Source organism: Pavona decussata, unplaced genomic scaffold (assembly GCF_977016875.1).
Source record: "Pavona decussata unplaced genomic scaffold, jaPavDecu1.1 SCAFFOLD_345, whole genome shotgun sequence".
NCBI lineage: Eukaryota > Metazoa > Cnidaria > Anthozoa > Scleractinia > Agariciidae > Pavona > Pavona decussata.
Genome location: NW_028145730.1, coordinates 104,069 through 130,288, shown reverse-complemented (window position 1 = coordinate 130,288; position 26,220 = coordinate 104,069). Strand labels below are relative to the sequence as shown.

Here is a 26,220-nt window from a genome sequence, read left to right as displayed (position 1 = left end):
CCTTGTTGGCATTCAAGAGAATTAAAAAAGTCCATACAATAACAGCTTTCAACAAACGTTTTTGCTGGGAAAATAAAGGGTAAAATGTCCTTCTCTTGAGTATTACTTAATTTTCGAAGCTTATCTCCAACGTGCAATAAGCTGATTGACAAAAAGGGATCATTTTAAAGCTATCTTGGTAATACCAAGTTAGTAGTCGCAACATAGAGGAACAAAGAATCATTGAGGATCGTTTCGTCTCTTTTGGCGGTAGTGAAGTCCATAAAAACTTGGAACTGAGATATGACTTGAAGTGTACAAAGGAACAGTGATTCACTGTTATGGCAATTGTACGCAAGATAGAATACGGGGGCCTTGAAAACTGTGAACCGCTGGCTAGAATAAAGCAAAAGCATCTTCTTCAAAACGACCAGAGAAAATGGGAACTGGAAAGTTACATTGCCAAACCGTTTGTGCATGCTTTTAATTTGATGTCAATAGCTGGAACTGATTTTCACAAGAGTGAAATCTCACAAAGTTTTAGTAGCCGTCTTTGCATTTAGTTAATGAAAACAAAATGATGCTGGATTTGATGGAAACGAGGGACTAGATGAAAACTATTTTGTAATTCTAGTCACCCGGTTTAAATTATATTTACTAGACGGCCCACAGTTCAACGCGCATCACGTTTTACGAAAGAGACAGGCATGGAGTCGAGGCAGAAGCTTTGGATTAAGAACGGGTTAAAAAAAACGAAAGGGAAACACAAAGCAGCCAAACCTTAAGCATATCCCACTTTAATTGTTTCTTATTCGAGACATAGTTTTTTTGCTTTATAATTTTCACGTAAAGGAGCACCTACAGTTTTTAGTTCTTAGGTTAGTCACACGCGCTCATATTTCGAAATGATACATTAATCTATGACTGCTATTCAACAACGCTGTCTAGAATCTCTACATAATTTATGTCCATTGCAAAACCAGGAAGTGGTGAAATGTTGATCCTAGACAGCACAACCTACACCGGAAAGAAAAAAGATAAAACGCCGCTTTGAAATTCAAAAAGGTTAACGGACATCTTAGAGGGCCAAAGTCATTTCTCTGGCGGCGGGCGAACCTTTCTTTGGTTTTTCTGAGGCCCTCAATAATTAACTGAAACTTTACAGTGAAGAGTTCCTAGTTTAGCAACGTCTCTACGCTCTTAATTTATGGAAAATATTAAACAGTGTTTTCCTAAACTCGGGAACCAGAAACGAATAAATAATGGGGTTAACACACGAGTTTCCGTAATGCAAAAATTTGGTGAAATAGGCCACCTCGTTTGGCATATTTTGACACGGCTTGCAGAAAAAAGTTACGATGTTTATGATCTGGAATGGCAGCCACGTGAGCACAAATATTATAGTGACTGTAAACAGCATCACGGCAAGTCGTTTGTCCTGCTCTGTTGACCGTTTTTTGCTGTCTCTTCTGGCAAAACGAAACTTCATTCGATACCAAATCACCACATAAGAAACACAGGTGATTGACAGCGCGAAGGCAAAGAACACCAACATAAAATAGAAGAAAAATACCAGCGACAGAAGTTTCTCTTCATAGAGGAACCTCAAACAAGAAACCAGAATGGACAGGAACCAGATTACTCCAAGAAGCATGTAATACACTTTCTCTTTAATGTGACGATGGACATGAGGCAAACAGACTGAAAAGGCTCGCTCCAGTGCGATAACTGTGAGTGTAAATATTGAAGCGCAGCCGACAAAAATGTCGACCACTTTGGATATTTGAAAACTATGCTGCAGCCAAACGCTGTTTCCTTTATGCCAGGCAGCAACCAAGTGGTAGAGATACATGGGAATCGCAAATATACCAACCAACATGTCGGCAATTGCTAAGTTTATCAGGAAGTAGTTAGCACGCATGCGCAACAGCTTCTTGTTTCTGTAGAAGACAATGAGTGTGAGGACATTTCCAGCAAGGATGACAACATCGACAAATCCAAACGCGCAACTCCAAGCCATTAATTCTGTAAACTTCATGAATGGCGCTGGTTGGCCTCCTTTTTGTGGCGTGGAGGAGTTATTCATTGTAGTTAAGGTGTTTTGCTGACAATCTGAAGCAAAACAAAAGAGGTTAACGATTATGAAATACTGTTTAGGGGATTTGCGCGAATCGACAAGTGGATTCACCCCTGCCTCATCTTGCTAAACGCGTTCCATTAGCAAATCGAGTACGGATTTTATTATTTGTACCTGCGGTATCAATCGAAAAAAATAGGTGATTTGCATTTCCACCATGTTGGTGGACTAAAAAAAAAAGAAAATTTGCTCACATAGCTGGCACAAAAGTAGCAGTTAACTCCTAGAGGAGAAAAATCTTATTGTTCCTGTCCACAGACATGGCCGCCATGACGTCACATGCAAACCTTCAATTTATCACCCTTTTCTTAGCCAGGTAAGACATGAATGTATTGTAAGTCACTCTAATGAGCCCTAATCAGATGCAGTTAGCCAATGGTTTTATTAATCCACTTAAGTCTTAACCATTTGTACCAATGGAACCGATCGCCAATCTGAATCTCCCCTCTCTCAGCTGGCTAAAGCTGGTCCCCCTAATGAGATCTGTTTACCAATAACATGCAGTGTCTTCCATCATTTGTACCGGATCGTGATCCTGTTGTTACAAATCCTGTCTTTTTGGGTCTGTATGTCTTGGACAAACCTGAACTTAAACGAAATTTTTGGTTCCTCTTTCGGGATTCATGTTCTCTAAACAAGTACATACAATCTAGTAATAAGCTTTCCTTCCTGGGGCCCGTTTCTCGAAAGTCCCAGTAACTTACCGGGCCCGATAAGTATATTTTAAAATGATTTTCGCCGATAACACAGTGATTATAGGCATGGTACTTGGCCAATGTTTTCATAGAATTATAAGATTTTAAAATTTAGTATTCAAAGCTATCAAAAATTGGCTTCCGTTAAGAAAAATTTATCACCAAAGACACTTATCGGGCCCGGTAAGTTACCGGGACTTTCGAGGAACGGGCCCCTTAATCGGTAACATATGACAAATCAAAGGACGTACACAATAAGTATTTGTCGAGCAATTTCTAAGGGCATTAAATATTTTGATTTCTTAGTACTGTTTACTTTACTCTGAAGCAAACTGCCTTGATGATTATGCGCCACATCAGTGAAATCACAACATCTGTTAACTGATTTGTAAATTACTTACAAAAGTTGTAAACTATATTATCAAACAAGCCTTGTTCGTTGACTTTGAACCAGTATCGCTTTAGCACAATTCGGCCTTAGAACAACAAATGAAGCTGTTTTGTATGCAAGACAATTTAGTCCCTACAGCTTTTAGTGAATAAAAGTATTATTCTTTAAAACCTACTACGATAGTTCAATAAATAGGAAGGAATACAATAAACGTAAAGGATAAAAATATGATCGTAATTAACAAAATAACCTACTTTTATCCTTGCTCTATCAAGGGAATCCCTTTCTCTCGCTATTTCAATCCAACTGAATAGTTTGAATGACAAATCAACGTCTGCGGGTGTTCAATTATAATCTTGGTGGTCTGAGTGCTAAAAACCACTTAAAAGGATCTCAAATTGTTTGTGTTAATTACTCGTACGTGCACACGGGCACATTTCTTGTTTTAATTTCTAACTATAATAGGGCTTTTAATTGTCATAACAACGCCGACAAGAAATTTGCAAGACAGTGAAATCCTGAACTGGGGTGTAATGTTGAATTAAATTAATATAAAAATGTCCATTTTTACCATTACTGTAATTTTAAGGCTCGTTTTAAAATTTTATTTAATGATCATGCCTGCTGATGCAATTTAAATTTAATGAGAAACCATCCTGATCCAAGATATGTTGCTATTATGTGGTCAGCCATCAAAAGTCTTGAATAAATCCAAAAGTAATCTGAAAGTGCCAAACAGGCGCAAATATAAAGTTAAGTTGCCATGTTAACTGCTCTGTGAAATGATTTCAATTGTTATCCAGTCACGTTCATCTCATTTTTGAAAACGGTATTCATTGGAAAAATTGAATAAATTAAATTTTTACCCATTCAGGCGCGTGTTTGTTTAGTCTCCAAGAGCATATGGTAATATCTTTTCGACAAGTCTTTGGAACCACCTTTGAAAATATAGCTATGACCGAGTGGCGTTTTCAACTGTATACAAAGCGGACAGCAGCTCTGAGTGCTAAACTGCGCTAAAGCTCGCTATTTTTGCGCCCAAGGGGTAATCTATCGCTTTCAGACCATTAATGGCGTCATCTTTGTTTATATGTATACCTCTTCAAATGTAGTTGAAAATATCTTGAACGTTATACCATCAGCCTTCTCACAACAGATCAGAGTTATTTTTTTCCTAACGAAACATGGTTACTAAGTTTTATTTCGGCAGAACGTATCATTTCATGATGGAAACAAATCGAAGCGGCTCGATCTTTACTTCTGAATGTTAATCACACTTGTCATAGTTTCCTTTACCCTCTGGTGCCTTGGAAACAAATACGAACAAAATCACTTACTGAAGTTTCTTTCCCCTTGACATGTTTTCACCAGCGCTCAGTTTTCCTCGATCTGCATACAGTATACTACTCAACTTAAAGATATCACGTAAGTATACATTTTAAGCACCCACCGACATTTGAAAATTTATTACTAAGAAGAACTAGGTAAACAGTTTCACCTTTGAAACATTTTAAAGTTTGTATTAATCAGACGTAAATTCAGATACAGGAAAACCTTAATTGACGCTTGGTTTACTTAAGATTGGCTTTTGCTTTTGTTTGAGGATGGAACTGACAGAAGCTAAAAGCTCGTTAACAATAAAATTCAATCATGGAGTTTGAGAAATGATTTAACGCAGACACGCTGTTGTCAACTTTCTTTTGTTAGCTCGAGTCACGTCCACTTATCTCCATTCGCATATTCAGTCTTGTCTTTAGTTAACGAAAAACACTGATACCTAAATGAAAGGTGTTGTGATTTAGCACATGGTAAACCACAAATTAACGGCCGCAAGCAAGTTAAACAACCTATATAAATTTATGCAATTGGGAGCTGGTCTGAAGATCAGTCAAAATGTCTTTTTAATAGTTTCGTGATACAGCGATACTTTGATACATTTTGATATCTCAAAAGATTCCATAGTCGACATTCGCACAATGTAAAGATCATTTTTGAATAACAAAAGCCGACATGTTTGTTTCGTATCCTTCCTGACCATTTTTCAGGGATTGGGGGAGGGGGACGCCGGGGGATGCGGTTTGTTTAAACATATTAAATATTTGGCGTACAATTTCTGAATAAGTGACGTTTCCCACATTCCTAAATTCTTCTAAAAAATGATTTTAATTTCATTATTTTCGTACAAAAGGCAAGACTTTACTATATTCTCTTGTGTGAAAGACGTAAGCTATAAGAAACTTAGGGGTTGGTGAGAGATGCAAGTATGGGAATACCACGGTTTCACTTTTTCTTTGAAGCATCCATCTTATAGCGAAAATGATGGAGTTTTTGTGCAGAAATAGAGCTGTAAAAACTGTAAAAATATTATAGGCCTTTTTTTTCTTAATAAATGGTCTCCGTTGTCCATGAAACGTTATGATTAATAACCATTTCGTTCATGCATCAAGACAGAAATGACCAAGGCCCAAGGGTATTTTATAAAATTTCAATTGGTAATTGAATAGCTTTAGAATCAATGTAAGTCAAGTCACACGCGTGAATTTGTTATCATTGATGGTTAACTCAAACTGTTCTGGTAACAGTAAGAGATTTGACACATCTCGGTTAAAAAGTGAACTGACCCAATGTGATGAGATATTCAAGTATCTTTAGTTTATTATATTATTATTGAATTTTAAGATCCAATTGCATTCCATATTCTTCCGAGTGAATATAATGAGAGTTTAGGGTAATTTTTCAGTGACTTTTTTTGAAGACTTCAATGACGTCGACCTGCTGAAGATTCAACACTATAGCTTGTTGTACTAAATTTCGACATATCTTGAGAACCTTATATTCTGTTTGCCCTAAATTTAGTTTTAATTTCTCTTGTTTAAATTATACCCAAAAAAATTGGCCTCAAAAGGAAAACACAATAAGTGCTTTAAAGGGAAGTGTTTAACGAGAAAACTCAAGATAAACAGAAAAGGAAATGAAATGTGTCATAAAGAGCAAGACTAATGATTAGAACTGTGTGATAAAAGGAAAGAAAAATGAATGAAAGATGCTCGTGTTAACTGTTTAAACACAGAGAATATATGTGTCCGTTTCACGTTGTTCAAAAAGGAAACATTAATATCCAGTACTTTGAGTCTACTAATAAGAACAATGTATGTATATGACTTCCCGACCAATAAGCGAAGCAGATGTATACATCAATCTTTACTGTACACATGGCCGTTAATATAAAAGTGGTGCTTTCATTGACACTGAACGAAACAGGCGTTCAGTAAGTTTGATTTATGACTCAGTTGTGTTTGCTAACATTTCTTCTTCTTCGAGTTCACCCACCGTCATGTTCCTGAAGCAAACCTTTCTCAGGTATTTATTGAATTTGGATACTTTAATCTCGTACTTAACAGTATTTAAGAGACGTTTTAGGTTTAATTGTCCTGGGAAATGATAGAATACGGATGAAGACAATCTCAGCTACTCGTTAAACCTCGATACGGATTCTTTTAGTTCGTTTATATTTAACAATCGATCACAAAATAGCTAATTTCTCTCGGAAAACAGTGGAATATTTCTTACAAAAGCTTGTAAAAGATAGTGGTTCGCTCTGGGTACTTGTTCTAGAGTATCATCTTCGTGAATTTTAGTGATTTGTCCGACAGAAACACGAGCAAAGGCATTATTCACCTCCTAGCAGGTGAACAATGCTGAATGGGATAGAGATAGCGGACCAATCAGATTGCGTAAAACGCCAAGGGCGCTGAGCTGGTATATACTAATTTAAATTATCTACGAGAGTAATGAGTACTTCGACGAATAAAAACAACCGTTTAATTTGAACGAAGATTGCTGACTAGCGAAAGGGCAGCTAGCGTATTTTGGTAAGTAAAGCGATTAATGCCCATTACGTATCAATGTGACGCATGTTTAAGCCTTGTTGTTCATTTTTGGCTTGTTGCTGACTACCCAGGCTATGGCAAGCGCTCAGAATGTCGGAAGCGAAAGAAAGATGGCGCTAACGCAATATAGCGGGTGAAAGTAAAGAAGATATTACCCTTAAAAGCTGGCGAGTCCTTTCTCTTCACAGTTTATTTCAATTGTACGCCAGAATTCCTTTCGTTTCTCCATAAACGGCAGGCCTGCAACAAGATAATTATCAGCTTTCTTATCACTAATTTTCAAGAATACACTCGATACAAAATGCAGCACGTTCTAACAACTGTCAGCCTTAATTTTCAAGCCTTTAATTTTCGGATCTATTGGCTGCTTTTTTGTGTCAAAAAAGCCTTAGTTCAGCGGCATGTCATTGTTCACAAGGGAATAAAAAACAAGAAACAAAGAACCTTCGGAACACGCAAGAAACATTCTCAGCTAATTGCCACTTGTTTAATAATTATTCATATCTGTTTTTCCCATGTATGAAGATTTATAAGCAGGTCGAAATAATTACTCGTTAAAGGTTTTTCGCCTTTCAAAGACCGCGTTTCGTTTATAGCTTTTGTCCTTTATTTTTAATTTAGTTTTCGCAATTCACTTTTTTCGCTATTTTCGTTTCATAGATATAAAAAAGTTTCGCGATTCGCTATTTTCGCTTTTTATTGTTTCATAACGTCGAAACAGTCATTGTTAACTTAGTTTACGCAGCCAATTATTACTGTAGAGTGTTTCAAACGGTTTAACATCCACTACTGGATTTGCTTCTCAAGACGCGCAAACTCAAATCCACGGAAGCCATTTCTTCCAACCAGTGCTAATAACGGCCAATCAGTGAATCACCACTGGACAGCAGCGGACATATGATATTCCCGAGATAAAATTGCAACTGGCAAAGATTTTCTGAGTCTAGTTTAAAGCATCCTGGGATGTTTTTATCATGGCTTACTTTAGACAAGATGAATTTACTCAGTATCTCTTACCAATTTACCTGTTGTGAATAAGGATAATACGTTTGTGAATTCCCTCCAAACTCGGTACACTTCAACGTGTCCCCTTCACGGCTAGAATCCTTGGATGTGAAGGAGCTATAAGAGAAGACATCAAAATCATAATTTCCACCGTTATTATTTTAGAATACGGTCGAGCAGCTGGCGTCATGCAAATTCTTATATGTTAATATTTTTTGCAGGAAGTAAAATATTAGACGCAAAAATAAACGGGATGTTAAACCAAATATGGAGAAGGTGTTTCGTTGTCTGGGGACTTTCAAGACACAAAATGAAGGCAAAGTTTTGTCATTCCTAGAATACGAATCTAAAAAACTTACATAAAATAAGAACGCGACGAGCTTTTAATTAACGGAAAAGCGGACTGTATTTCAATGTAAGGACATTAGTACGAACAGATTTTACTTCTCAGACATTACTGATAAAATTATGGCCAAACATTAATTAAAAGTACTACGAGCGGCGTTTAACGGATGCGCACGCTTTGATTGCGGGAAACAGTGTACTTTAAGGTCCAATAGTAATAAGAATCTAATTTTTCATAATTGATCAAACTTGCAAGTCTTGAGAATGAAGCAAATGATCACCAAAGATAAATTGTCTTGATCTCCAAACAAATTCTCCCTAATTATATCCTAAGAAATGTATGGCCGGATAACAGTGAGAAGAATATGCACTTTACTGGGGCTTAAGCCCGCTCCAGGCGTTCAGATCACGAGTGAGGAGCGGCGCGAAGAAAGTTGCGATGCGTGAAACAAAGTAAAGACAAGGAAGATATTTCGAACGAGCAAAAAATCGCATTCATTAACACTTGAGGTTGCATCCTCTTTGAATCCGACGAACATCCACAACAACAACAGCAACAAAAAACAGCACTCCAATACAATTTTGCTCAGTAGGACAATTAGCACAATCTTGTTCATTAACAGTTATGAATCAAGAAAGATGTCCCTTTGAGCAATTAACGCTTTGGCCTATCCTTTAATGCAGCAAAACAAAAACTATTGGTGCGTTCAGGGGCATCTCTTGTTCTGGCAAAAAAACTATGCAACGCGTACACTGGATTGTTAGCATCATTAGGGACGCAAGGCTAATTTGATTTGAAATTTTGGATTTTTAAAATGTTTAACTTTTTATACACTACTTGTAGAACTTGCTGGAAAAAAAATGCCCTCTCGCCTCACACCTTTTAATTCCTTCATTTGCTGAAGTTTGATGAAGACATGATACCTCATCTAGATTTTGAAGTTCAGCGTCTTTGACCAGACGACCCTGCGATCAGATTATACCAAGAAATGGAAGATTATCATTCTTCTACTTCCATCGCTTCTCGATTCAGCTTTGTTAGTCTTTGACACGTTGGCACTGGCAAGTTCTTCCATCTTTCAATTTTCAAGTAATATGTCAAAAACGAGGGCGAGTGCTTTATCACGGGTTCCAAATACCGAGAAACAGATGAAAGCACGAGGCCGCAGGCCGAGTGCTTTCATCTGTTTCGAGGTATTTGGAACCCGTGATAAAGCACGAAGCCCGAGTTTTTGACATGTCTTCTCAAATGAAACAATAAGAAATTAATCTCATTAAAATGCAAATGTTTGATCTCAGATGAAAAACATGTTTCATCTCAGATGAAAACCTGGTGGTGTTTCATCTGGTGTTTCATTGGGGTATCAAGATTCATCCACCTGACCGAAATGGAGGTCATTTATTGGCTTTTGACTGCATGAATTATTAATGAGTTTGAGAAGGCTTTTTCCAAAAACCCAAACAACTGTTCCTTCGAGTCATCCGCAAGTCTTTCTTCTCCTTTGTTAACAATTTGGACCACGCTTTCCGAGAATTTTGCCAAATTTTACATTATCTCCTTTAAATATGTTTCTGAGGTAAAACAGTTCTTTGCGAATATCGCAAATTTAAGAATCGGTGCGTGTTCCAAGGCCTTGTGCCCGGCCATTGAAAAAGACGTTCAGCTAGGAACTGAATTGGTCACTGAGATTGATAGGAGCTACGAAAGAAAATTAAAGATTCAACGTTGTGTGCGCTTGTGCACGTTCTCCATAAAACTTAAGATTTAGTCATTTCTCGTCGCTGTTTTGCAGAGGACCGGAAAGAAATACAGTATACTAAAATATCCTGCAGTTTTGTGGCGTTCTTGTTGACACCGCCGTCATAGACAACAACAACAACAACAATCTTTATTCGTGCCCAGAAATTATACAGTGTTTACATAAATGCAAGAAAGAAAAATTACTAAGGAAGAGAGCACAGCCACTTAGAAATAGCAAGCTAATCGAGCCACAGGGAGCAGAGGAGTTATGCTAGAAATGTCAATAAAAAAACGTCTTACCTCTTAAAATTGCATTCTTGTATTTCTTTGCGTAGTTAAAACCTCATTTGCGAACCAAATATATGCATTCATTTGCGATCGAATGCGATCGATCGTTTCGAACCGCCATTATTTTGAAAAGTATCGACCGCTGTTTATTGGGACCGTGTATTCAGTTGGACGAAATCCAACGAATAATTATCGGAAAGCGAAGCTTTCCGAACGAGGCACGAAGTGCCGAGAAGGAAAAAATGACAAGGGGAGCAACATAGAACCACGTGACTCGTCGGATGTGAACCGCAGCACACTGGTGGCGGAAGTGACGTTTTCACAGAAGACGCTTGCTGTGCGCATGCCCACAACAATAAACCCATTTAAATGGCTTCCGGTCATGTGCATGACACCTTATATGACGTATTTGCGCCACCAGTATGTTGCGGTGCACATCCCACGAAAAGCCAATTTTTCAACGCGAAATGAGCGATTGTAAAAGGCCCGTTTAATGAATCTTTTCATCATAATGGTTTAGGTAGCTTAAAGATAACGTAAATGCAATACCGCAAGCAGATACTGGGGCTAATTTGTTGAATATGTAGCGAGTTATTGGGAAACGAAAATTCGACCGAAATCTGTTTCATTCCTTGCCTCTTTTCTTACTCATGTGACATCTTTGCCGCCCACAGTCAGTTGGCCAAATAAACAGCGGTCGACACTTTTCAAATAATGGCGGTTCGAAACGATCGACCGCATTCGATCGCAAATGAATGCATATATTTGGTTCGCAAATGAGGTTTTAACTACGCAAAGAAATACAAGAATGCAATTTTAAGAGGTAAGACGTTTTTTTGTTGACATTTCTAGCATAACTCCTCTGCTCCCTGTGATCGAGCTAAGTGGCTAAGCCAAGCGGGAAAAATTTGCAAATACCCTACATTAACATAGACACACACACGCACACACATAAATAACAATAAACAAGGGGAAGTGCGCACGCAAAAACTGGAAAATTTCAGTATAGATCTGAAGGTTTCTATTGGTTAGAGCACGCGATCGATGTCGGAAGGTCATGGGTTCGATTCCTGTCAGAGACTTCTCTTTCTCCCATGCAGGTGACATGATAGCCTCCCACGCACTCGTTTTAAGGGGACTCGTATTACCTCCTCCCCACACAAAAAACGACTGCGTGGGAGGCTAGTGACATGATGAGTATTTCATTTTTCTAGTTACTTTAAAAACAGGAGGCCGTATTTTTCTGTTTGGCGTAATTTTGAAAAGTCTATATCAAAGAAAGGAAATGCTATTTCCCGTTACGTTTTTACTTGTGAATGCGCGCATGTGCAGTAACCAGTTATCGAGATATGTGGAAATGTCGCTCGCTCGGTCATTTCATCGGTCACTCCCCATGGCCCGTAAACTTTCAGCAAATATGGCGACTCTCACGGCTAAAAAATCTAAGCGGCGTACTGATGCGGACTTACAGTGAGGCCGCTTATTAAGCCTTTATGGCTTTCTTGTTAAATACGATTTATATTTCGGTTCATGGGCCAACCAAACACAATGCCGACAAAATACCTTTCAGGTCACCCTTCATTCCCGCATGGCGTCCGCGGATCCTTGTAGCGAAGTTTGATGCGAATACCGCATTACGGCTACCACTCATCACTTTCCATTCACGAGTTGGCTCACAGGAGCCTTTGATTAAATACCTAGTAATATAGCAGTATCTACTACCCGCAACAATGAATCGGCTCCTAGCTAATAACATTTGACTGACCAAAAGGCCTTTGTGATGTTTCCTCTTGTTATCATTTCAGGAATGCATTATATGGTGTAAAAATCAAGCGGTTTGCCCATAACAACTTGATTGAGCCAGTGACATGAACATGAATAACCTTGAATTTCTGCACCGAATTATATAAACGTTTTTAGGAATTTCTTTCTTATTCTTTGCCTGTTTCTCTAAACCTTTTTTCTTTAAATATCTATAAATACACATCAATGACTTCTGAAATCATTCTAACCAAATACCCATCACACTGACATTCAAACCTGAAAATAGACACGAATAGACGAAATATTTCACCTTCTCTCAAAATAATTACGAATGCGATAGTTTACCGCTGCGCAGCTTTTTTCTGTGCAGTTTGATTGAAATTTCAAAGTAAACGCACATCTTACAAAGTTATGTAGTTTTGAATTTTTCTTTCTTTTTCTTTTTTTTTTTGTCAAAAACGACTAGGGTCTCAAGTTATCGAGTCTGCTAAGAAAGTAAAAACATAAAAAAGTAATCCATGACGACAGTTGTGATGACTACACATTGTATTAGTTAAGGCATGATTGGAAAGCATTCTATCTGACAGAGGACCGGTTTGTTGGTTTTATGCCATTATAAATGTTTAGTCGACATGTTAAAGAAATACGGAAAACACTCACCGCGAAAAGAGACATATTGCCTTGGGAAACGACCGTAAGAAACAGACTTAGACAAAATTCTGAAGAGGCAGCTTCGGACTCTCACACGGTTAGCTTCATTCAATGTCACCAGATTTGAAGCACGTTAGTATTTGACTGCGGTTTATCTACTATCTTTACCGTCTGCTTATGACAGCAAATCTTTCCTTGAATGATCGACAATAGGTGTCAGCGCTTACATCAAACTGCAATGGAGGCAAAGAAATAAAAGGGCGAAAGCCTTTTTGTAAACAGATTGTCCAAAGCGGAACTTACATTTTATCTTCCTATCCTTTCACCGAGGCGTTTAAAAATACAAAATTTACAAATTGCAATTCGCCAGGAAGTCTTTCCTGCTGGGATAATTCTTCCCTACGATTAATCAGAACAATTTTAAATTTTATTCGCAAAGTTGACGGAACATAACTTTACCAAAAATTATTAATACGACTAAGGGGAGATCGTTGGCAAAATTGGAAATTGAATGATTCTGGTTTGAACTGAAATCCGTTTGTCTAAGGTGATAACCTTTTCTCAGCTAGATCTGTGATATAAAGTAGATTTATACGAAGAACGGTAGAACGTGTGATTAATGTTTGCCTAAGATATTTATCTTCAAGTCATGATTTCCATAAAATATTTATTAGTTTCATCTGATGTGGGTTTTTGTTATTACGTTGTGACAAATGAGGGCTTCGGAAGGACACCTGTCATTACGAGGCATTGAAAATTGTCATTCAGCTTCACAGGAAACTTTTGTCCCTAAATGATAAAACTTCAGGAAAAGTCTACAGCCTATGATAACTATTAATCAACCATAGTCTGGTGACCAACGTGTTTCTACTGATTTTCAACATTTTTATGACAAGATGACCAGTCGGAAAGCTTTTCTGACATACATGAAGTAATTATAATTGCAATATTGATGTAAGTCTCACGTTTAACTGCGGAGTGGTAACTAAAGGGCGATCTGTTTGCCGGCATATCTTGACAAAAGGGATTTAAAGGTGCAGGCCGTTATTAATCGTGCAGAAAACATCAGAACAGTTTGGTCCTAATTTCTTATGAATATGTTTATCAATAGGATGAAAAACAGCGGTGGATAATTATGCTTCTGAACATTTTCGAAGTTAAGCAAAAAAAAAAAAAAATCACAATAAAAATCAAAACTGTACCAGCAAAATCGCCTTTTACAGAAACCAGTACGTTCTCTTTCTAACAGTCACCCAATAACTATTGTGATTATATGTTGGGTGTTGTTAACTTACTTCAGCTGCAGAAAATTCTTCAGTCCGAAATTCTTTTTGTTCAGATTTATTTTTGGGTTTGTTCCTTAAGTTTAAAAGAAGAAATTTTCCAACCGTGAAATATTTCCTATGAATTAAAATCATTTGTTAATAAAATTTGAAATTGCTATTATTTTACTTGCGTTCTTCCAAAAAAGGACAGAAATTACTAAGAACGCGAAATGTCTAGGTTGCATTGAACTACTTGGAAATAATGTTAGCAGCATCGAAAGGTCCCTATTTACATAACTTTAGACTGAAAAACATCAATTATTTTTCTTGAAATATATTCGCTTGTCACCTGCGAACTTTTACTGTCTACTTAATAAAGATGTTAGCAGTATCGAACAGTTTTTATTAATATCACTTAAGACTCAAAAGAAATTGGTTGAACCTCATATAAAGCGACTGAAACCTATTTTCTTAAAGTGTCATCCTTGAAAAAAAATAACTTCGCTTTTCATGATTCATCCACTATTAGATGTAGAGGCAGTGCGGTCTATTGGGCACCTTCCGTTACTACTGGTAGTTGATTAGACACAAAACTAATGAGAAAGTGAAAGAAAATGAGAAGCAGCAGCCCAGTTATGACCGGTAATTAATGAAATGGCCTGGCATGTCCCAATGCATTTCCTCTTAATCCTACTGAAGTAGCGAAACAGCCACAGTGCAGATATTTTTTATTAACCGTATACTTATTATATTTCAGTGTTATGTGATCAATATCTTGGCCCGTTACCTTACATGATAACTTTTCGAGAAAAATGAAATACATTTTTTTTCGTAACTGAAAATTCGCGGTAGCTGCTATCAACTACTGAGAGAAGAATGATTTAATTATAATCAAAACGTTAAAGGACATCCACCATAAAACATTGACCTGTTTGGTTGTTGTAGTCGTTGTATTTTTGTCATTGAGTTTGTTTTTATTTTTGTTTTTTTCTTTAGTTACTTCATACATATTGAGGTGATATGACAAATGCTGCCACATTTCTGAAGAGGTCCATTCAGCCTATATTCTTGTTGTGTTATTTGTTGACCTGTGCAAAAAAAAAAATTTCCTTTTCCGTCGGTAGGTGGCATCCTAGCTGTGGCAATTCAAACTGAAGCTTTCGAGCCGTCAACTTTGCCACCTCATGCTTATAAATAGCTCAGTTACTTCTAATTCCCACTCATAACCTACTGAGCAGCATTTGTACTTTCCAATACTCAATCCATAAGAGATGGATATCCTTTTACGATGGCGTATGATTTATTTAGGGCGAATACTGGATTGTGGGAGGCCAATTTGCCTTCAAAGTTTAGCACAGACACTCTAGACGTAAGTGTCCCAGGCCAGTGTGCCCATTTGTGCAAAAGTATTCCTTGTGGTGCTTTGAATGTCTTCTTACTAATAATGCGTAATGGAGTTTTACATGGCAATCATGATGATCTTGGTCAATATGTTTGCTAGTTCAATCCACCGTATTCCTTAAATTATGCAACAAAACAATTATTCAAGGTGCTAAACTCAAGAACGTGAGCTTCTATGTATATAGATTTTTAAACATGCCCAAGGCAAAACTTTATGTTTATTGTCTTAATATAACTGAATCTAAGACATTAAAAAAAAGAAACGCTTGGATTCAGTTTATTCACCCAGCTTTACATTGTGGGCCGTATTGAAATATGTTAGGAGCCTTAGCGTGCGTTGATGGAAGCGGGGGGGAGTGGTGGTGGTGGTGGTATTGGGGGGGGGGGGGGGGGGCATATTCAAGTTTGTCTTATATTGGAATATTCGATAGAAATATGCCCTCCTCCATCACCAAAAAAGGCACTGACATTTCCGTTACTTAACCTAGCAAAAACGCGATCCGAAGAATAAGAAAACTATTGGTTGCAAAGTTCTGAACAAACATGGCTTCATTTGTTTATGTATTTCACTACCTATTCATACTAATAAAGGTTATTTTGTCGCGTTTCGTTCGGTTTTCGGGATCAAATATTACTAATAATAGTCTTTTCGGTATTTTTGGCTGCAAATGAAAGCCTTCAGTACTGGTTTTGTTTTAATGTCGAATAGTTTGTTACATGGCCAGTTTAGAATAAGTCCGTCACGCTAACGTTTTTACATTTCCCGCTGGTATTCGCGAAATGATTTAAAGCTTAGATTTCTCTTTGTTTGTCGCCTGTCAACGAACAATGCTCTAATTTTGAATCGAGTAGAGGTGATAAATATATAACCTACAATATCATAGTTTGGTTGTGAGAATCACATCGTATTTGCTCCGGATTCGAAGTCTGCGAACCATTCGAAAATAGTAGGTGGGCGATAGTAAGCTGAGCAATCGTTCAATTTTTGGAACGAATTTTACATTTCTAGGATTTCCTTCCGTATGGAGTCTTTCAGCAAGATAAGAAGCAAATGCCCTTCACAAAACTCACCTCACTCGGTGGTCTGAGGTTCCTCAGTTAAAGCAAAGAAATTCTCCTTCATAAGGAAATCCACATTATGAGGTTGCGATGTTTTATATATAATGTCAGTATGTTTACATTTAGGATATGCTAATTATAGGTTTTTTAAAGTCGCCTTTATTTGAGTCAGCTTTGTGTTCTTATTGCGTGTCTGAGAGAATACCGTCACCTGTTTAGATCTTTACCCTCGTAGTTAAATGCACTCCCAAACAAATAGAACATACTAATAAAAAAATACGAATTTGTTCTTTGTCACATTGGAGTTAACTTGCTCCCATTTTTGAATCTTTAACAATCTAGAAAAAGTGGGAAACTAGTTTGCACCATAATGTGGTGATATATATAATATATAACCGCAGGTAATATATCACCACAGAAAACGCTGTCAATCATTTTCAAGTTGAAATCCCCGCTTTTGGGACGCAGCGTTGTTTCGGGAATATTTTCGCTCCACTTAAGATGTTTATCGTCAAATAGTTGAAAAGAAAATACGGGAGAAGAAACAAAGTTTTCTAAGCGTACAGAAGGCCTTGGCAAAGCATACTTAGCTACCATATGTCGGAGACAGAGCTCAGAAGGATACGGATAGTACTTTAGCAGCGAAGACAAACTAATAGCCCGATTTATGGAAGTTGCTATGTCTATGTGTTTGCAAAAGAAAATGTTTGGCATGTCAAAGATGTCTTAATGTATTTGCTCTTAATTTGTACCCAGGGTCAAAAATGAAGATTGGAAAATCGTGCCAAAACGAAATGTACCCCGCAGTCGTGGCAGCAAATTATATATTCATTGTAGCATCAACGGAAAAGGCATTTCTGAAGTTAACCTATACACAGATCAAGGTGGCGAGGAAACGTCGCTCGGTCATTATTGAAAAAAAAAGCTCATACATACAATAAATTGATTATGCTTTCAGTTTTTCGCGCCATTATTATAAGGCCTTCAGCGACTTCCGCAGGAAGATTAAAATTTGGGTGATATGTTTACAATATCCAGGACGTCCATGTTTAAATTGATGCCAAAGTTCAATATTTAACCCATTCTTAGTAATTATGAAAATGTTACTCAGACAAAGTGGGCTAAAATATATTAAAATTTATCAAATAAAAATTGTTGGTGATATCTGATCGTCATCCTCTACGACAGACAGTATTTAGAAGGAATCGTGTGTTGTGTTTGGCGCAGTTGTACTGCATGTGTTTGCTTCAATTTACATTTTGTCCCTTTGTTTACATTTTCAAACTGCGGCATTTATTAATTGCTTTGCGATTTCAGGGTTTTGTGGTCATACATTTTTACCACTTCTAAGAGTCCGCTGATTTAAACACTTTGTAAGATGACATTAGCTCTATTGACTGTGTGGTGCGTAAGCCTACGATCTTTTAGCAGTGATAACTTCCAGCATCGCCAACTCCCCCAAATCGATAGATATAGAGATATACACTCAGGAAACATAGTTCAGGCTTCAGAAGTGATTCATCGTTTTATTGCTACAGCTCTGTTTCGCATGGTCAGGAGATGACCTCAATCATCAGGCAACTTCAACGACAAAAGCTGGCTATATAAAGTAATCAAAAACTGGCGATGTAAAACAAGCAGCGGCTAGGCGATAAAATACAATTCCACGTGCTGTGATAAAATTCACGTGCCATGATACAAACGGTTACGTTACATTATACAAGAGGTTTTTGGTACATATCTATTTATATGAGGGCATGGATTTGTGAAATCATTCGACCTGGTGATTTAAAACAAGCGTTTGCTGGGCGATAAAATACTAATGCACGTGGCGTGATACAATTTACGTGCTATGATGTCAAACGGTTACTTTACGTTATTCGAGAGGTTTTGAGTACATATCTATTTCTATGGGGGTATGAACTTGGTAATTCATTGCGTTTGTTCAGGCTACAAAGATCTTTTCCACAGATTAAAATAAACTTTTCGTGAAGGCATAGGTTACATTTCTTGTTAGTGTTATTGTAGGGTTTGCACTTTTTGAGTACTTTCCATTTAATGCGAAATCAGTTTTGCTTGCGTCCTTCAGGGTCCATATATGTTCAGATAGTTCCGTTGCATTTCGTCTGTTGGCGTTTCGGAAGAATGTGTTGCGGTTTCGTTATCGTTCTTTAAAGTTTGATGCCAGTCCCACGTACGATTCTGTTGTTGTTACCGTCGTTACCATCGTTTGGTAGGCCGGGCCACGTTCGCTTAGAGGCATTTACCATCAAGTGGGCATCAGTTCTGCTTTCTTCCTGCAGTTGCAGCTCGGGTCATGATTTTGGTTTGGGGTCGTTGCTACATTTGAGAGTATCTGTTTGTTATGTGATACGATGATGGTTTTCATGTTTGGCATGCATGAGTAGCTGAGTTTTAGTGTGTGTCTGTTGAAGCTCTTGTTTAATGGGTGGTTCTTGGGGAAGCATTTGTCGACGATGGATAAAAATTTGTGTACAATTGACAATTTTTAAATTTGCTATATTTAGCATACACTGACATAAACACTCTAATATCAACTTATCAATATAAGCTCAAATTCTTTTACTCAGATGTATCAACGATATGAAACATGATTTAACCAAACAAAGCTCTGTGAGCTCTAGGGCACAAATTCAAGAAGTTTGTTGACAAAACGGTTTCCTTCTTGAACAAATTGAAAAAAAGAATTTGATGACGCGACGGAAAACTTAACTCGTGCCGCCTTACGGCCCGAGTAATAACCAGCGTTTGATTCTTGTTGATGTCTTATTTTCCTCCTCATCTTGACGGTACATGACCTTCGCCTGTTTAGGTGATTACACTGGATAGCGAGCTGGTTTTAATATCAATTTTAGCCATCTGAAACAACGCCAAAGTTGTTGTAGACACCACAAGGGAAGGAAGGAATTTTTTATACATCGAGGTTTGGTCGAGATGGCACCAAATTACATCGAGGACAAAGAGAAATTACTTTCGAATCTTTACAAACTTGAAACGTCTTAAAAATTTCCGACTCGAAGGAAGAGTATCTGATATTGACCTTTCGATTTCATGAATGCAAATTAATAATGATGCAAAAGAAAAGAAAAGTCTAATTGTTTAGAATACTAATTTAAAACTATAATAAGTTGGGTGAAAATCATCCAGAAATAATTCTACATACACTACTAAGAAGAAGAAGAAGAAGAAAAGAAAATAGCATCCGTGTAACATTTTAATTCCCGTAATCATGACACTTGTTTCTATATTTTCATAGAAGTGAAACATGCAAATTTATGCATTTCCGTCTCATAAAAACTTATGTTACAAAGAAAAACACACCTCGGCAAGATGGAAGAAAAATTTTGAAAAAAAAAAGTAGATAATCATACAACTTCGTTTTCCTGTAACCAACGAAAAAGGAAAATTTTGATGAAGCCTGACATTAATTCGCAACGCTAAAATAAAAAGAGAATGCAATATAGCTCGCGCTATTTTCGTGTAGCTCCTGGTGATATCATATTATACTGACTTCTTTTCGGGAATAACAAATCATTATCGGCCGATTGTTTACGTTAACAGCATCTTTTTTCCACAATACCCTTGAAAAATTACCTGAGGCACCGGCAGGTGGCAAACAATTTTTTATGTAAAATTTAATTTCTTACCTCTTCCTAATTTTGCGATTGAATATTTTTCATTGTTTGAAACAGAAGGGGGGTTTGCTGCTTAAGTGTTTCTAAACCAGTGAATTCACAGTGTATTTGGCTCAAAGCTGTTAAAGTGTTCTTGCAACAATTCAAAGGATGTATTTATTCTCAAACGACACGAGGGAATACACAAGAAACCAATTTTAGTAACACCAGAAGAAAAAGCTAGCACGAGGAGTACTGAAACGCGTTTTCGTCCCAGTGGGGTGCATGTATGTTTATAACTCAAGGCACCAAATACTGCAACCGCATATAATCACGAATTCACAAAAGGCTGCTGTTTGGCGTGCTGTGTCGCGCGAAAAACATAAGGAAACGTACACTCCTTTCAAAGAGTGGGATCTTTCACATAAAAGAACTGATCACTTTCTTATATCATTTGAGGATATTCTAAGGTAATCATGAACTAAGTTTATTTCTTTAAACCTTTTTGTGTTAAATCCAATATAATCTATCCATAAGGTAACAGAGGTAATACTACTAAAGTTACATATCTTCATTAACGGGGTCTTATAAATATAAAGATCTAGTTTGGACCGACAAAATCGTGTTACTAGTCTCAGTTTTAAATTTTGTTTTGCCTCTCAATCAGCTATGCCAACGTGCTACTTTAATCGGCCAATGTTAAGTTTTTCATATTTTTAAATGCGATGTGTATTTCAAGCTCATCGTAAATGAATTTTTAAAGTGTCTTTTACTTATTCTCGTATGAAAGCGCTACAAACGACCATTAAAGTGAAACAGTTCACATATCTATATTCCTTAAAGCTCTTTTAGCCTAGGTATCATGGTTTAAGATTATAAAAAGCTGCACATTTTCTGAGCTGCCAAAGGTACTACTTATAAATGTCACCTGTCTCCTTTACTCGGATTTGGAATATTTAAATTTAACTTGTCAGCCATGGAGGAAATTCTAGTAAGGCTGTATTAAGAAAGTAGAAAACACTGCTTCTTGAAACACATCAAAAACAATAAATGCATTTCGATTTCTTTTATTTTCGATACAAAATATAGGCACATATGGTTTCTTTAGTCTGAATACGATGCAAGACTTTTGTTTTTATTCTATTTCATTCTTCATGGTTCACTTAGATGAGCGAAAGAAAAATTACCTGTCAATGCCAGTGAAATTCTGGACTTAATCCAATATCCAAAGCATTATTTTCCTATATCAACTTAAAAGTGCTATACGTCATGAACTCTTGTCAAGCGGTTCTGACATATTCAGATGTAAACAATGTGGATTTGTAATTAAATGGACTTAATATATTACAGTTTGAAACTTCAAAAAACAGAAACATGATACGGAAATTTCCAATAGAAAAGGAAATGAATAGCCAAAACTGAGGGATTTGAGGCGAAGACCAGGAAATGTAAGTTATTTCATGTAAAGCATCAGACTGACACTGTTATTAATTTCGCCAGTAAGTGTGGCATTTTAATATTCATCCTGGATTGCTTTGCTCAGTGTGTTGAACCGAGGTTTTAACGAACAGGAGTAAGAATTGCATTATTTCAATTTTCAAGGTAGACTTAACACTTTTCAAGAGCAGCATCTTCCAAAAATGAATTTTTTTAATACGACAGCGTAAATTTTGATCATGTAGCCATAACAAAAAGGTAAGAAAAGACATTATTTGAATTTATTTTCTCTCGTCCCTTCTTTCTTTCTTGTTGTTGTTTCCTGTTTTGTTTTGTTTTTTATACGCCGAATTAAAATGAGTGTTTCATTTTCAAGTTTCGCAACTTCCTTTAACTTCCTTTCTTTAACTTCCCGTGTTGCCCGTTACGAAGCACATCCATGCATGGGATAAAAAATCTAATGAAAGCCGAATTGAGTGTTCCACCTTTTTTTCTTTGGTGGTCAATATCATAAACAATTTTTGAACAGGTGAGATGTTCAAACTTTGATCAGTTCGCTTCCCATTGATAATTCTTTTTATCGATTTTCGCCGCGTAAATGTATCACCGCTTCCGGCCATCGTAACGTATTACAGTAAACGAACGCGTACAATTTAATCGTGTGAGACAGATGGTAGCAACTGATTTAATTATAACGGTTCTTATTCTAGGATTTCTCACTAACCTGGGAGATATATTGGAACCACATGTAAGAACTAAGTATTAAAAGTACTTCAGTGGTATTGAAATAGTTCTATTTCTACAAAAAAAAAAAAAACCGTCGCGTCTTTCAGACTGTGATGATTAGCAAGATTTCCATAAGAGGCAAAGTCTTGGTATAAATGGCTTTCCACGTTTTAGCTATAAAGTCGTGTTTTTGGCTTGTCAAGACATAAAATCCATTTTGTTCGCGTTCTCCGCGCCCTATTTACGTGAAGTAAGGTGTAAACTTATCCCCTTTCATACAAATGTTTTGTATCTCACCTGCTCATTCTCTTTGTTTTTTTTTCTTTTTTGTGCAGATTGAATACCATAGATTAATACAGCTATATAAAGATGAGTTCCGTGGAAATTATTGGATGGAGTGTAGGATTTGGCCTAGTTGCCTTCTTAATAATGACAGGTAACATTCTTACAGTGATTGCCTTTTTCGGCTACAAGAAGCTTCTGCACATGCGTTCGAGCTACTTTCTGATCAACTTAGCAGCCGCTGACCTTCTCGTGGGCGCAATCGCAGTTCCTATGTACATAATTCTCTTGTGCTATCACTTGGACAACGTTACATATCAGAGTATTTACACCGCCGTGGACATCGCTTCCGGATTTGCATCTGTCTTCACGCTCACGGCAATTGGTTTGGAGCGTCTATACGCGTTTTGCTGGCCACTCCGTCACCGTGCGGTCTTGACTGATGTCAAATGCCTGCTAATGATTGGCGCAGTCTGGATCCTGGCATTCGTCGTCACTGTACTTCACCTACTCTACAAGTACCACGTGATTCCTTATGAAGTGTTCTTTTATGCAATGATGACATGTTTAAGCTCTTGCTTATTCTCAATGTGCGTGTCATACATAGGTATTTGGATCAGGGTTAAGTTTTATTTCAGCCCGGCACGGCATCACTCCTCAAGGAGCGACAAAAAGATAGCCAGAATGCTCTTAACAATTACCTTGACTTTTGTGGTCACTTGGTTACTATTTCATTTGTTAAACATAATCAATTTCTTTTGTAAGTCTTGCTTTCCCTACAGTGTTCTGTTTTCCTGTAAGTTACTGCATTATGCCAATTCATTTTTAAATCCAGTTATTTATGTATTTCAAATGCCTGACTTCAGAATAGCACTGGGTAAAAAACTGTGCAAGGATAACTATGCTGAGGAAACGCCCATGATTGAGGAGAGACCTTTAAATAACTTGGCAGAAACTGAAGAAGTGAAAGTATAGAGAGACTAACTACAACAGATTTTCGGAGTATGCAAAAAGAACGTCAGAATCAAAAGCAATCATAAAAAGCAACAATATAAACGAGAAGTACGCTGAATGACAGAAGAAACCAACAAATAATTATAAAAAGAAGAGAAAGGAAAATGACTCTGCATGTTCCATGCACGGTATGCTATCATTCCTTATACTGTCTATACATTACCTTTTGATGTTATTAAGCATTCTTCCATAACCAGCTTTTACAACTATCTGGTTTACAATTTGCTTTAGTTTCCATTTGACCAATCATCCAAGAAACCCTTTTTTTAACTCTACGCCCATCTAATGCTACAGAAACGATCAGCTTCTTTATCATAAACTTGATTTCTAGCCTAAAACATTTTGGCATTGACAACGTATTGTACAAGTATTGATGAATAATTCCAGTTGTTAGCAAGAAAAATCGAATCGGTTTTTCTTTTCTGTCATAATTCTAAAGCAATGCACGCCTGGACATTAGTCTCTCAAAGTGTACCAAGGCAATGTATCTTTATATTGTAAAAGAAAAAAATCGTTTGGAATGGTCAAATTTAAGATGTGATATATGCTGAAAGTAATGCTGAAAGTAATGCTATTGGTCCTTTGGACCAACATCCTCATTAAGGACGGTGCCTACTATTGTTACTGCGCATACGTTCTGCGCATCTCGAGATACTCGAGTTTCCTACGGGTGGTGCCTACTAATACAGGAATATTTTTGCGCGGTTTAAAACTATACGGAGAAAGCCGAACTTACCAAATGCTTTTGGTATCTCAAAAAAAAATTGGGGGTAACCATGCATTTTTCAGAGATAACTAAGCTTCAATTTAGGAAAAAATCCCATACATTGCTTTATATTTTGGCGTTTTTTAGAGATATTAATGTTTAATTATCTCTGAAAAATGCGTGGTTACCCCCAATTTTCTTTTTGGATTCCAATAGCCCTTGCTAAGATCTGCTTTTTCCGCATAGTCATAAACCGGACAAAAATACTTCGGTATTAGTAGGCACCGTCCTTAAGTCAATACAAGCTCAGAATATATGCTAGATATGTAAATAAGTTACAGTTCTGATTTGGTATTCAGTTCCGAAGACGTAGACTGTAATGCTCTAATCGCAATTGCCGTTTTGTGAAGGAAAACGATCGCTGCTAGAGTTGTTTGCTTCTAGTAACATAACGGTTCTCTTTTGTTATTTAGACTTGTTTACGGTTGGCGTTTATTTAATTTTTGAGTAAGTGAGCCTGGGAAAGGAGGGGGGAGGGGTAGGCAGATTTTGACCTCTTTTCACGTTTAAGAGCACTTAAATATGACAATGAAACTTGAGGACATCTTATGCTTTCCAACAGGTTTTCCTGCTTCCTTTAAGGTATTCAAAATAGGATGATGGCGTGATATGACGTGAGAGTCATGTCTGAACAGCTATGAATTCGCCATCTTGATACCTCAAAATTTCCAAAAGTTCCCAAATAATCAAAACCAATAAGGCAAAAATGGCATAAAATGTACACTTCAACACGATAAGATTGAACATTTCTTAAAAATCCCAAAGTTTGGTACATTTTCGAAAAACATGCACATCAACTATGTCTGCCATGGAAGTATCAAGTCACGTGAACAGTGGATGGTCACAACAAATGGTCAAAAAATAGTTTAACTTTGGTGACTTTTGCTTTGATCTTTAAGAAAAAAGTGGCAAAGTTGAAAGTCACGGTGGTTGTTTTCTGCCACCCTTGCATCCTCCAATCCCCAGAGTGACTAGTGTCAGGATTTGAAAATCGATTACAGTAACAAACACCATTAAGAAAGCGAGAAATTAAGAGCAGTTTCCCAAAAAAGTATCCTATCCCTGCCAGGTTATTTGTGTTTAGTCGCTTACCAGGATTTTAGTCAGACATCTGAAGGTTAATTAAGGAGTCAGCACAGAAAAAAATACTACGAAATATGTGATATATATGCTTGTTGTTGCTGTAATTTTAATAGAAAGCTGTCACCTTTTCAGTGCACACACTTAGACTGCAAATTCAGACCGTGATTTTTGGAAAAGAAATAAGCAGCTTTATTATAATTATATTCGGTATAAAAACGAAAACGATTACAAATATTGCAAGACCAAAGGACCCACTCGTAACTTAGTTGCGCGACATTTTGTAGGATGAACCATGTTAAAAGTGTTTACCATCCCCATTTTAGATAATACGAATATTTGATTTTATCAGCTAAGTTGATAAGGTAATTTAAGGGGAATTTAATAAGGTAATGTAAGGGGACCATTGTATTTGGATCTTGCTGTAGTGGCTCCCCTGCCTGAGTGTCTTCTGTATATTTATTTCATGGCAAAGCTCAATAAAAAAAAATTGGCCACCATAAAGAGGTTCGAGAGCTGACATTTCGAGTGTTATCCCTGCGCCAACATTTTCTGTTGGATGAATGTTTGGCTTACGATCAAACATTTTGGCCAATATTTAACACAGTTTAAGTGACGTTTGTTACGCTTCCTCCTAAGATTTCGAACAATATGTTATCCACTGCTGCC

The 26,220-nt window shown here is 37.1% G+C and overlaps 2 protein-coding genes across 7 annotated transcripts; one reads left to right on the top strand and one right to left on the bottom strand.

Moving 5' to 3' along the window:
• Positions 1 to 760: 760 nt before the first annotated feature.
• Positions 761 to 13,172, bottom strand: LOC146453181 (melatonin receptor type 1C-like). 5 transcript variants are annotated; one of them, XM_085096929.1, is made up of 4 exons: positions 12,896 to 13,172; positions 8,110 to 8,214; positions 7,248 to 7,332; positions 761 to 2,091 (listed from the first exon to the last, which is right to left on the bottom strand). In XM_085096929.1, the coding sequence occupies exon 4, from the start codon at positions 2,063 to 2,065 to the stop codon at positions 1,172 to 1,174; it is 894 nt and encodes a 297-aa protein (XP_084953055.1). In that variant the 5' UTR covers positions 2,066 to 2,091; positions 7,248 to 7,332; positions 8,110 to 8,214; positions 12,896 to 13,172; the 3' UTR covers positions 761 to 1,171. The 5 variants fall into 5 exon arrangements, with proteins under 5 accessions (XP_084953055.1, XP_084953053.1, XP_084953054.1 ...); XM_085096927.1 differs by having other exon boundaries at positions 4,540 to 7,332; positions 8,118 to 8,214; XM_085096928.1 differs by having other exon boundaries at positions 8,118 to 8,214.
• LOC146453180 (adenosine receptor A1-like) lies at positions 4,544 to 24,260 on the top strand. Of its 2 annotated transcripts, none has more exons than XM_085096931.1 (2): positions 4,544 to 4,627; positions 22,745 to 24,260. In XM_085096931.1, the coding sequence occupies exon 2, from the start codon at positions 22,779 to 22,781 to the stop codon at positions 23,664 to 23,666; it is 888 nt and encodes a 295-aa protein (XP_084953057.1). In that variant the 5' UTR covers positions 4,544 to 4,627; positions 22,745 to 22,778; the 3' UTR covers positions 23,667 to 24,260. The 2 variants fall into 2 exon arrangements, with proteins under 2 accessions (XP_084953057.1, XP_084953056.1); XM_085096930.1 differs by lacking the exon at positions 4,544 to 4,627 and adding an exon at positions 20,589 to 20,716.
• Positions 24,261 to 26,220: the final 1,960 nt, after the last annotated feature.

Excerpts from the sequence above, each read along its gene's own strand:
- LOC146453181 (XM_085096929.1), bottom strand. The coding sequence starts at position 2,065 with ATGAATAACTCCTCCACGCCACAAAAAGGAGGCCAACCAGCGCCATTC.
- LOC146453180 (XM_085096931.1), top strand. The coding sequence starts at position 22,779 with ATGAGTTCCGTGGAAATTATTGGATGGAGTGTAGGATTTGGCCTAGTT.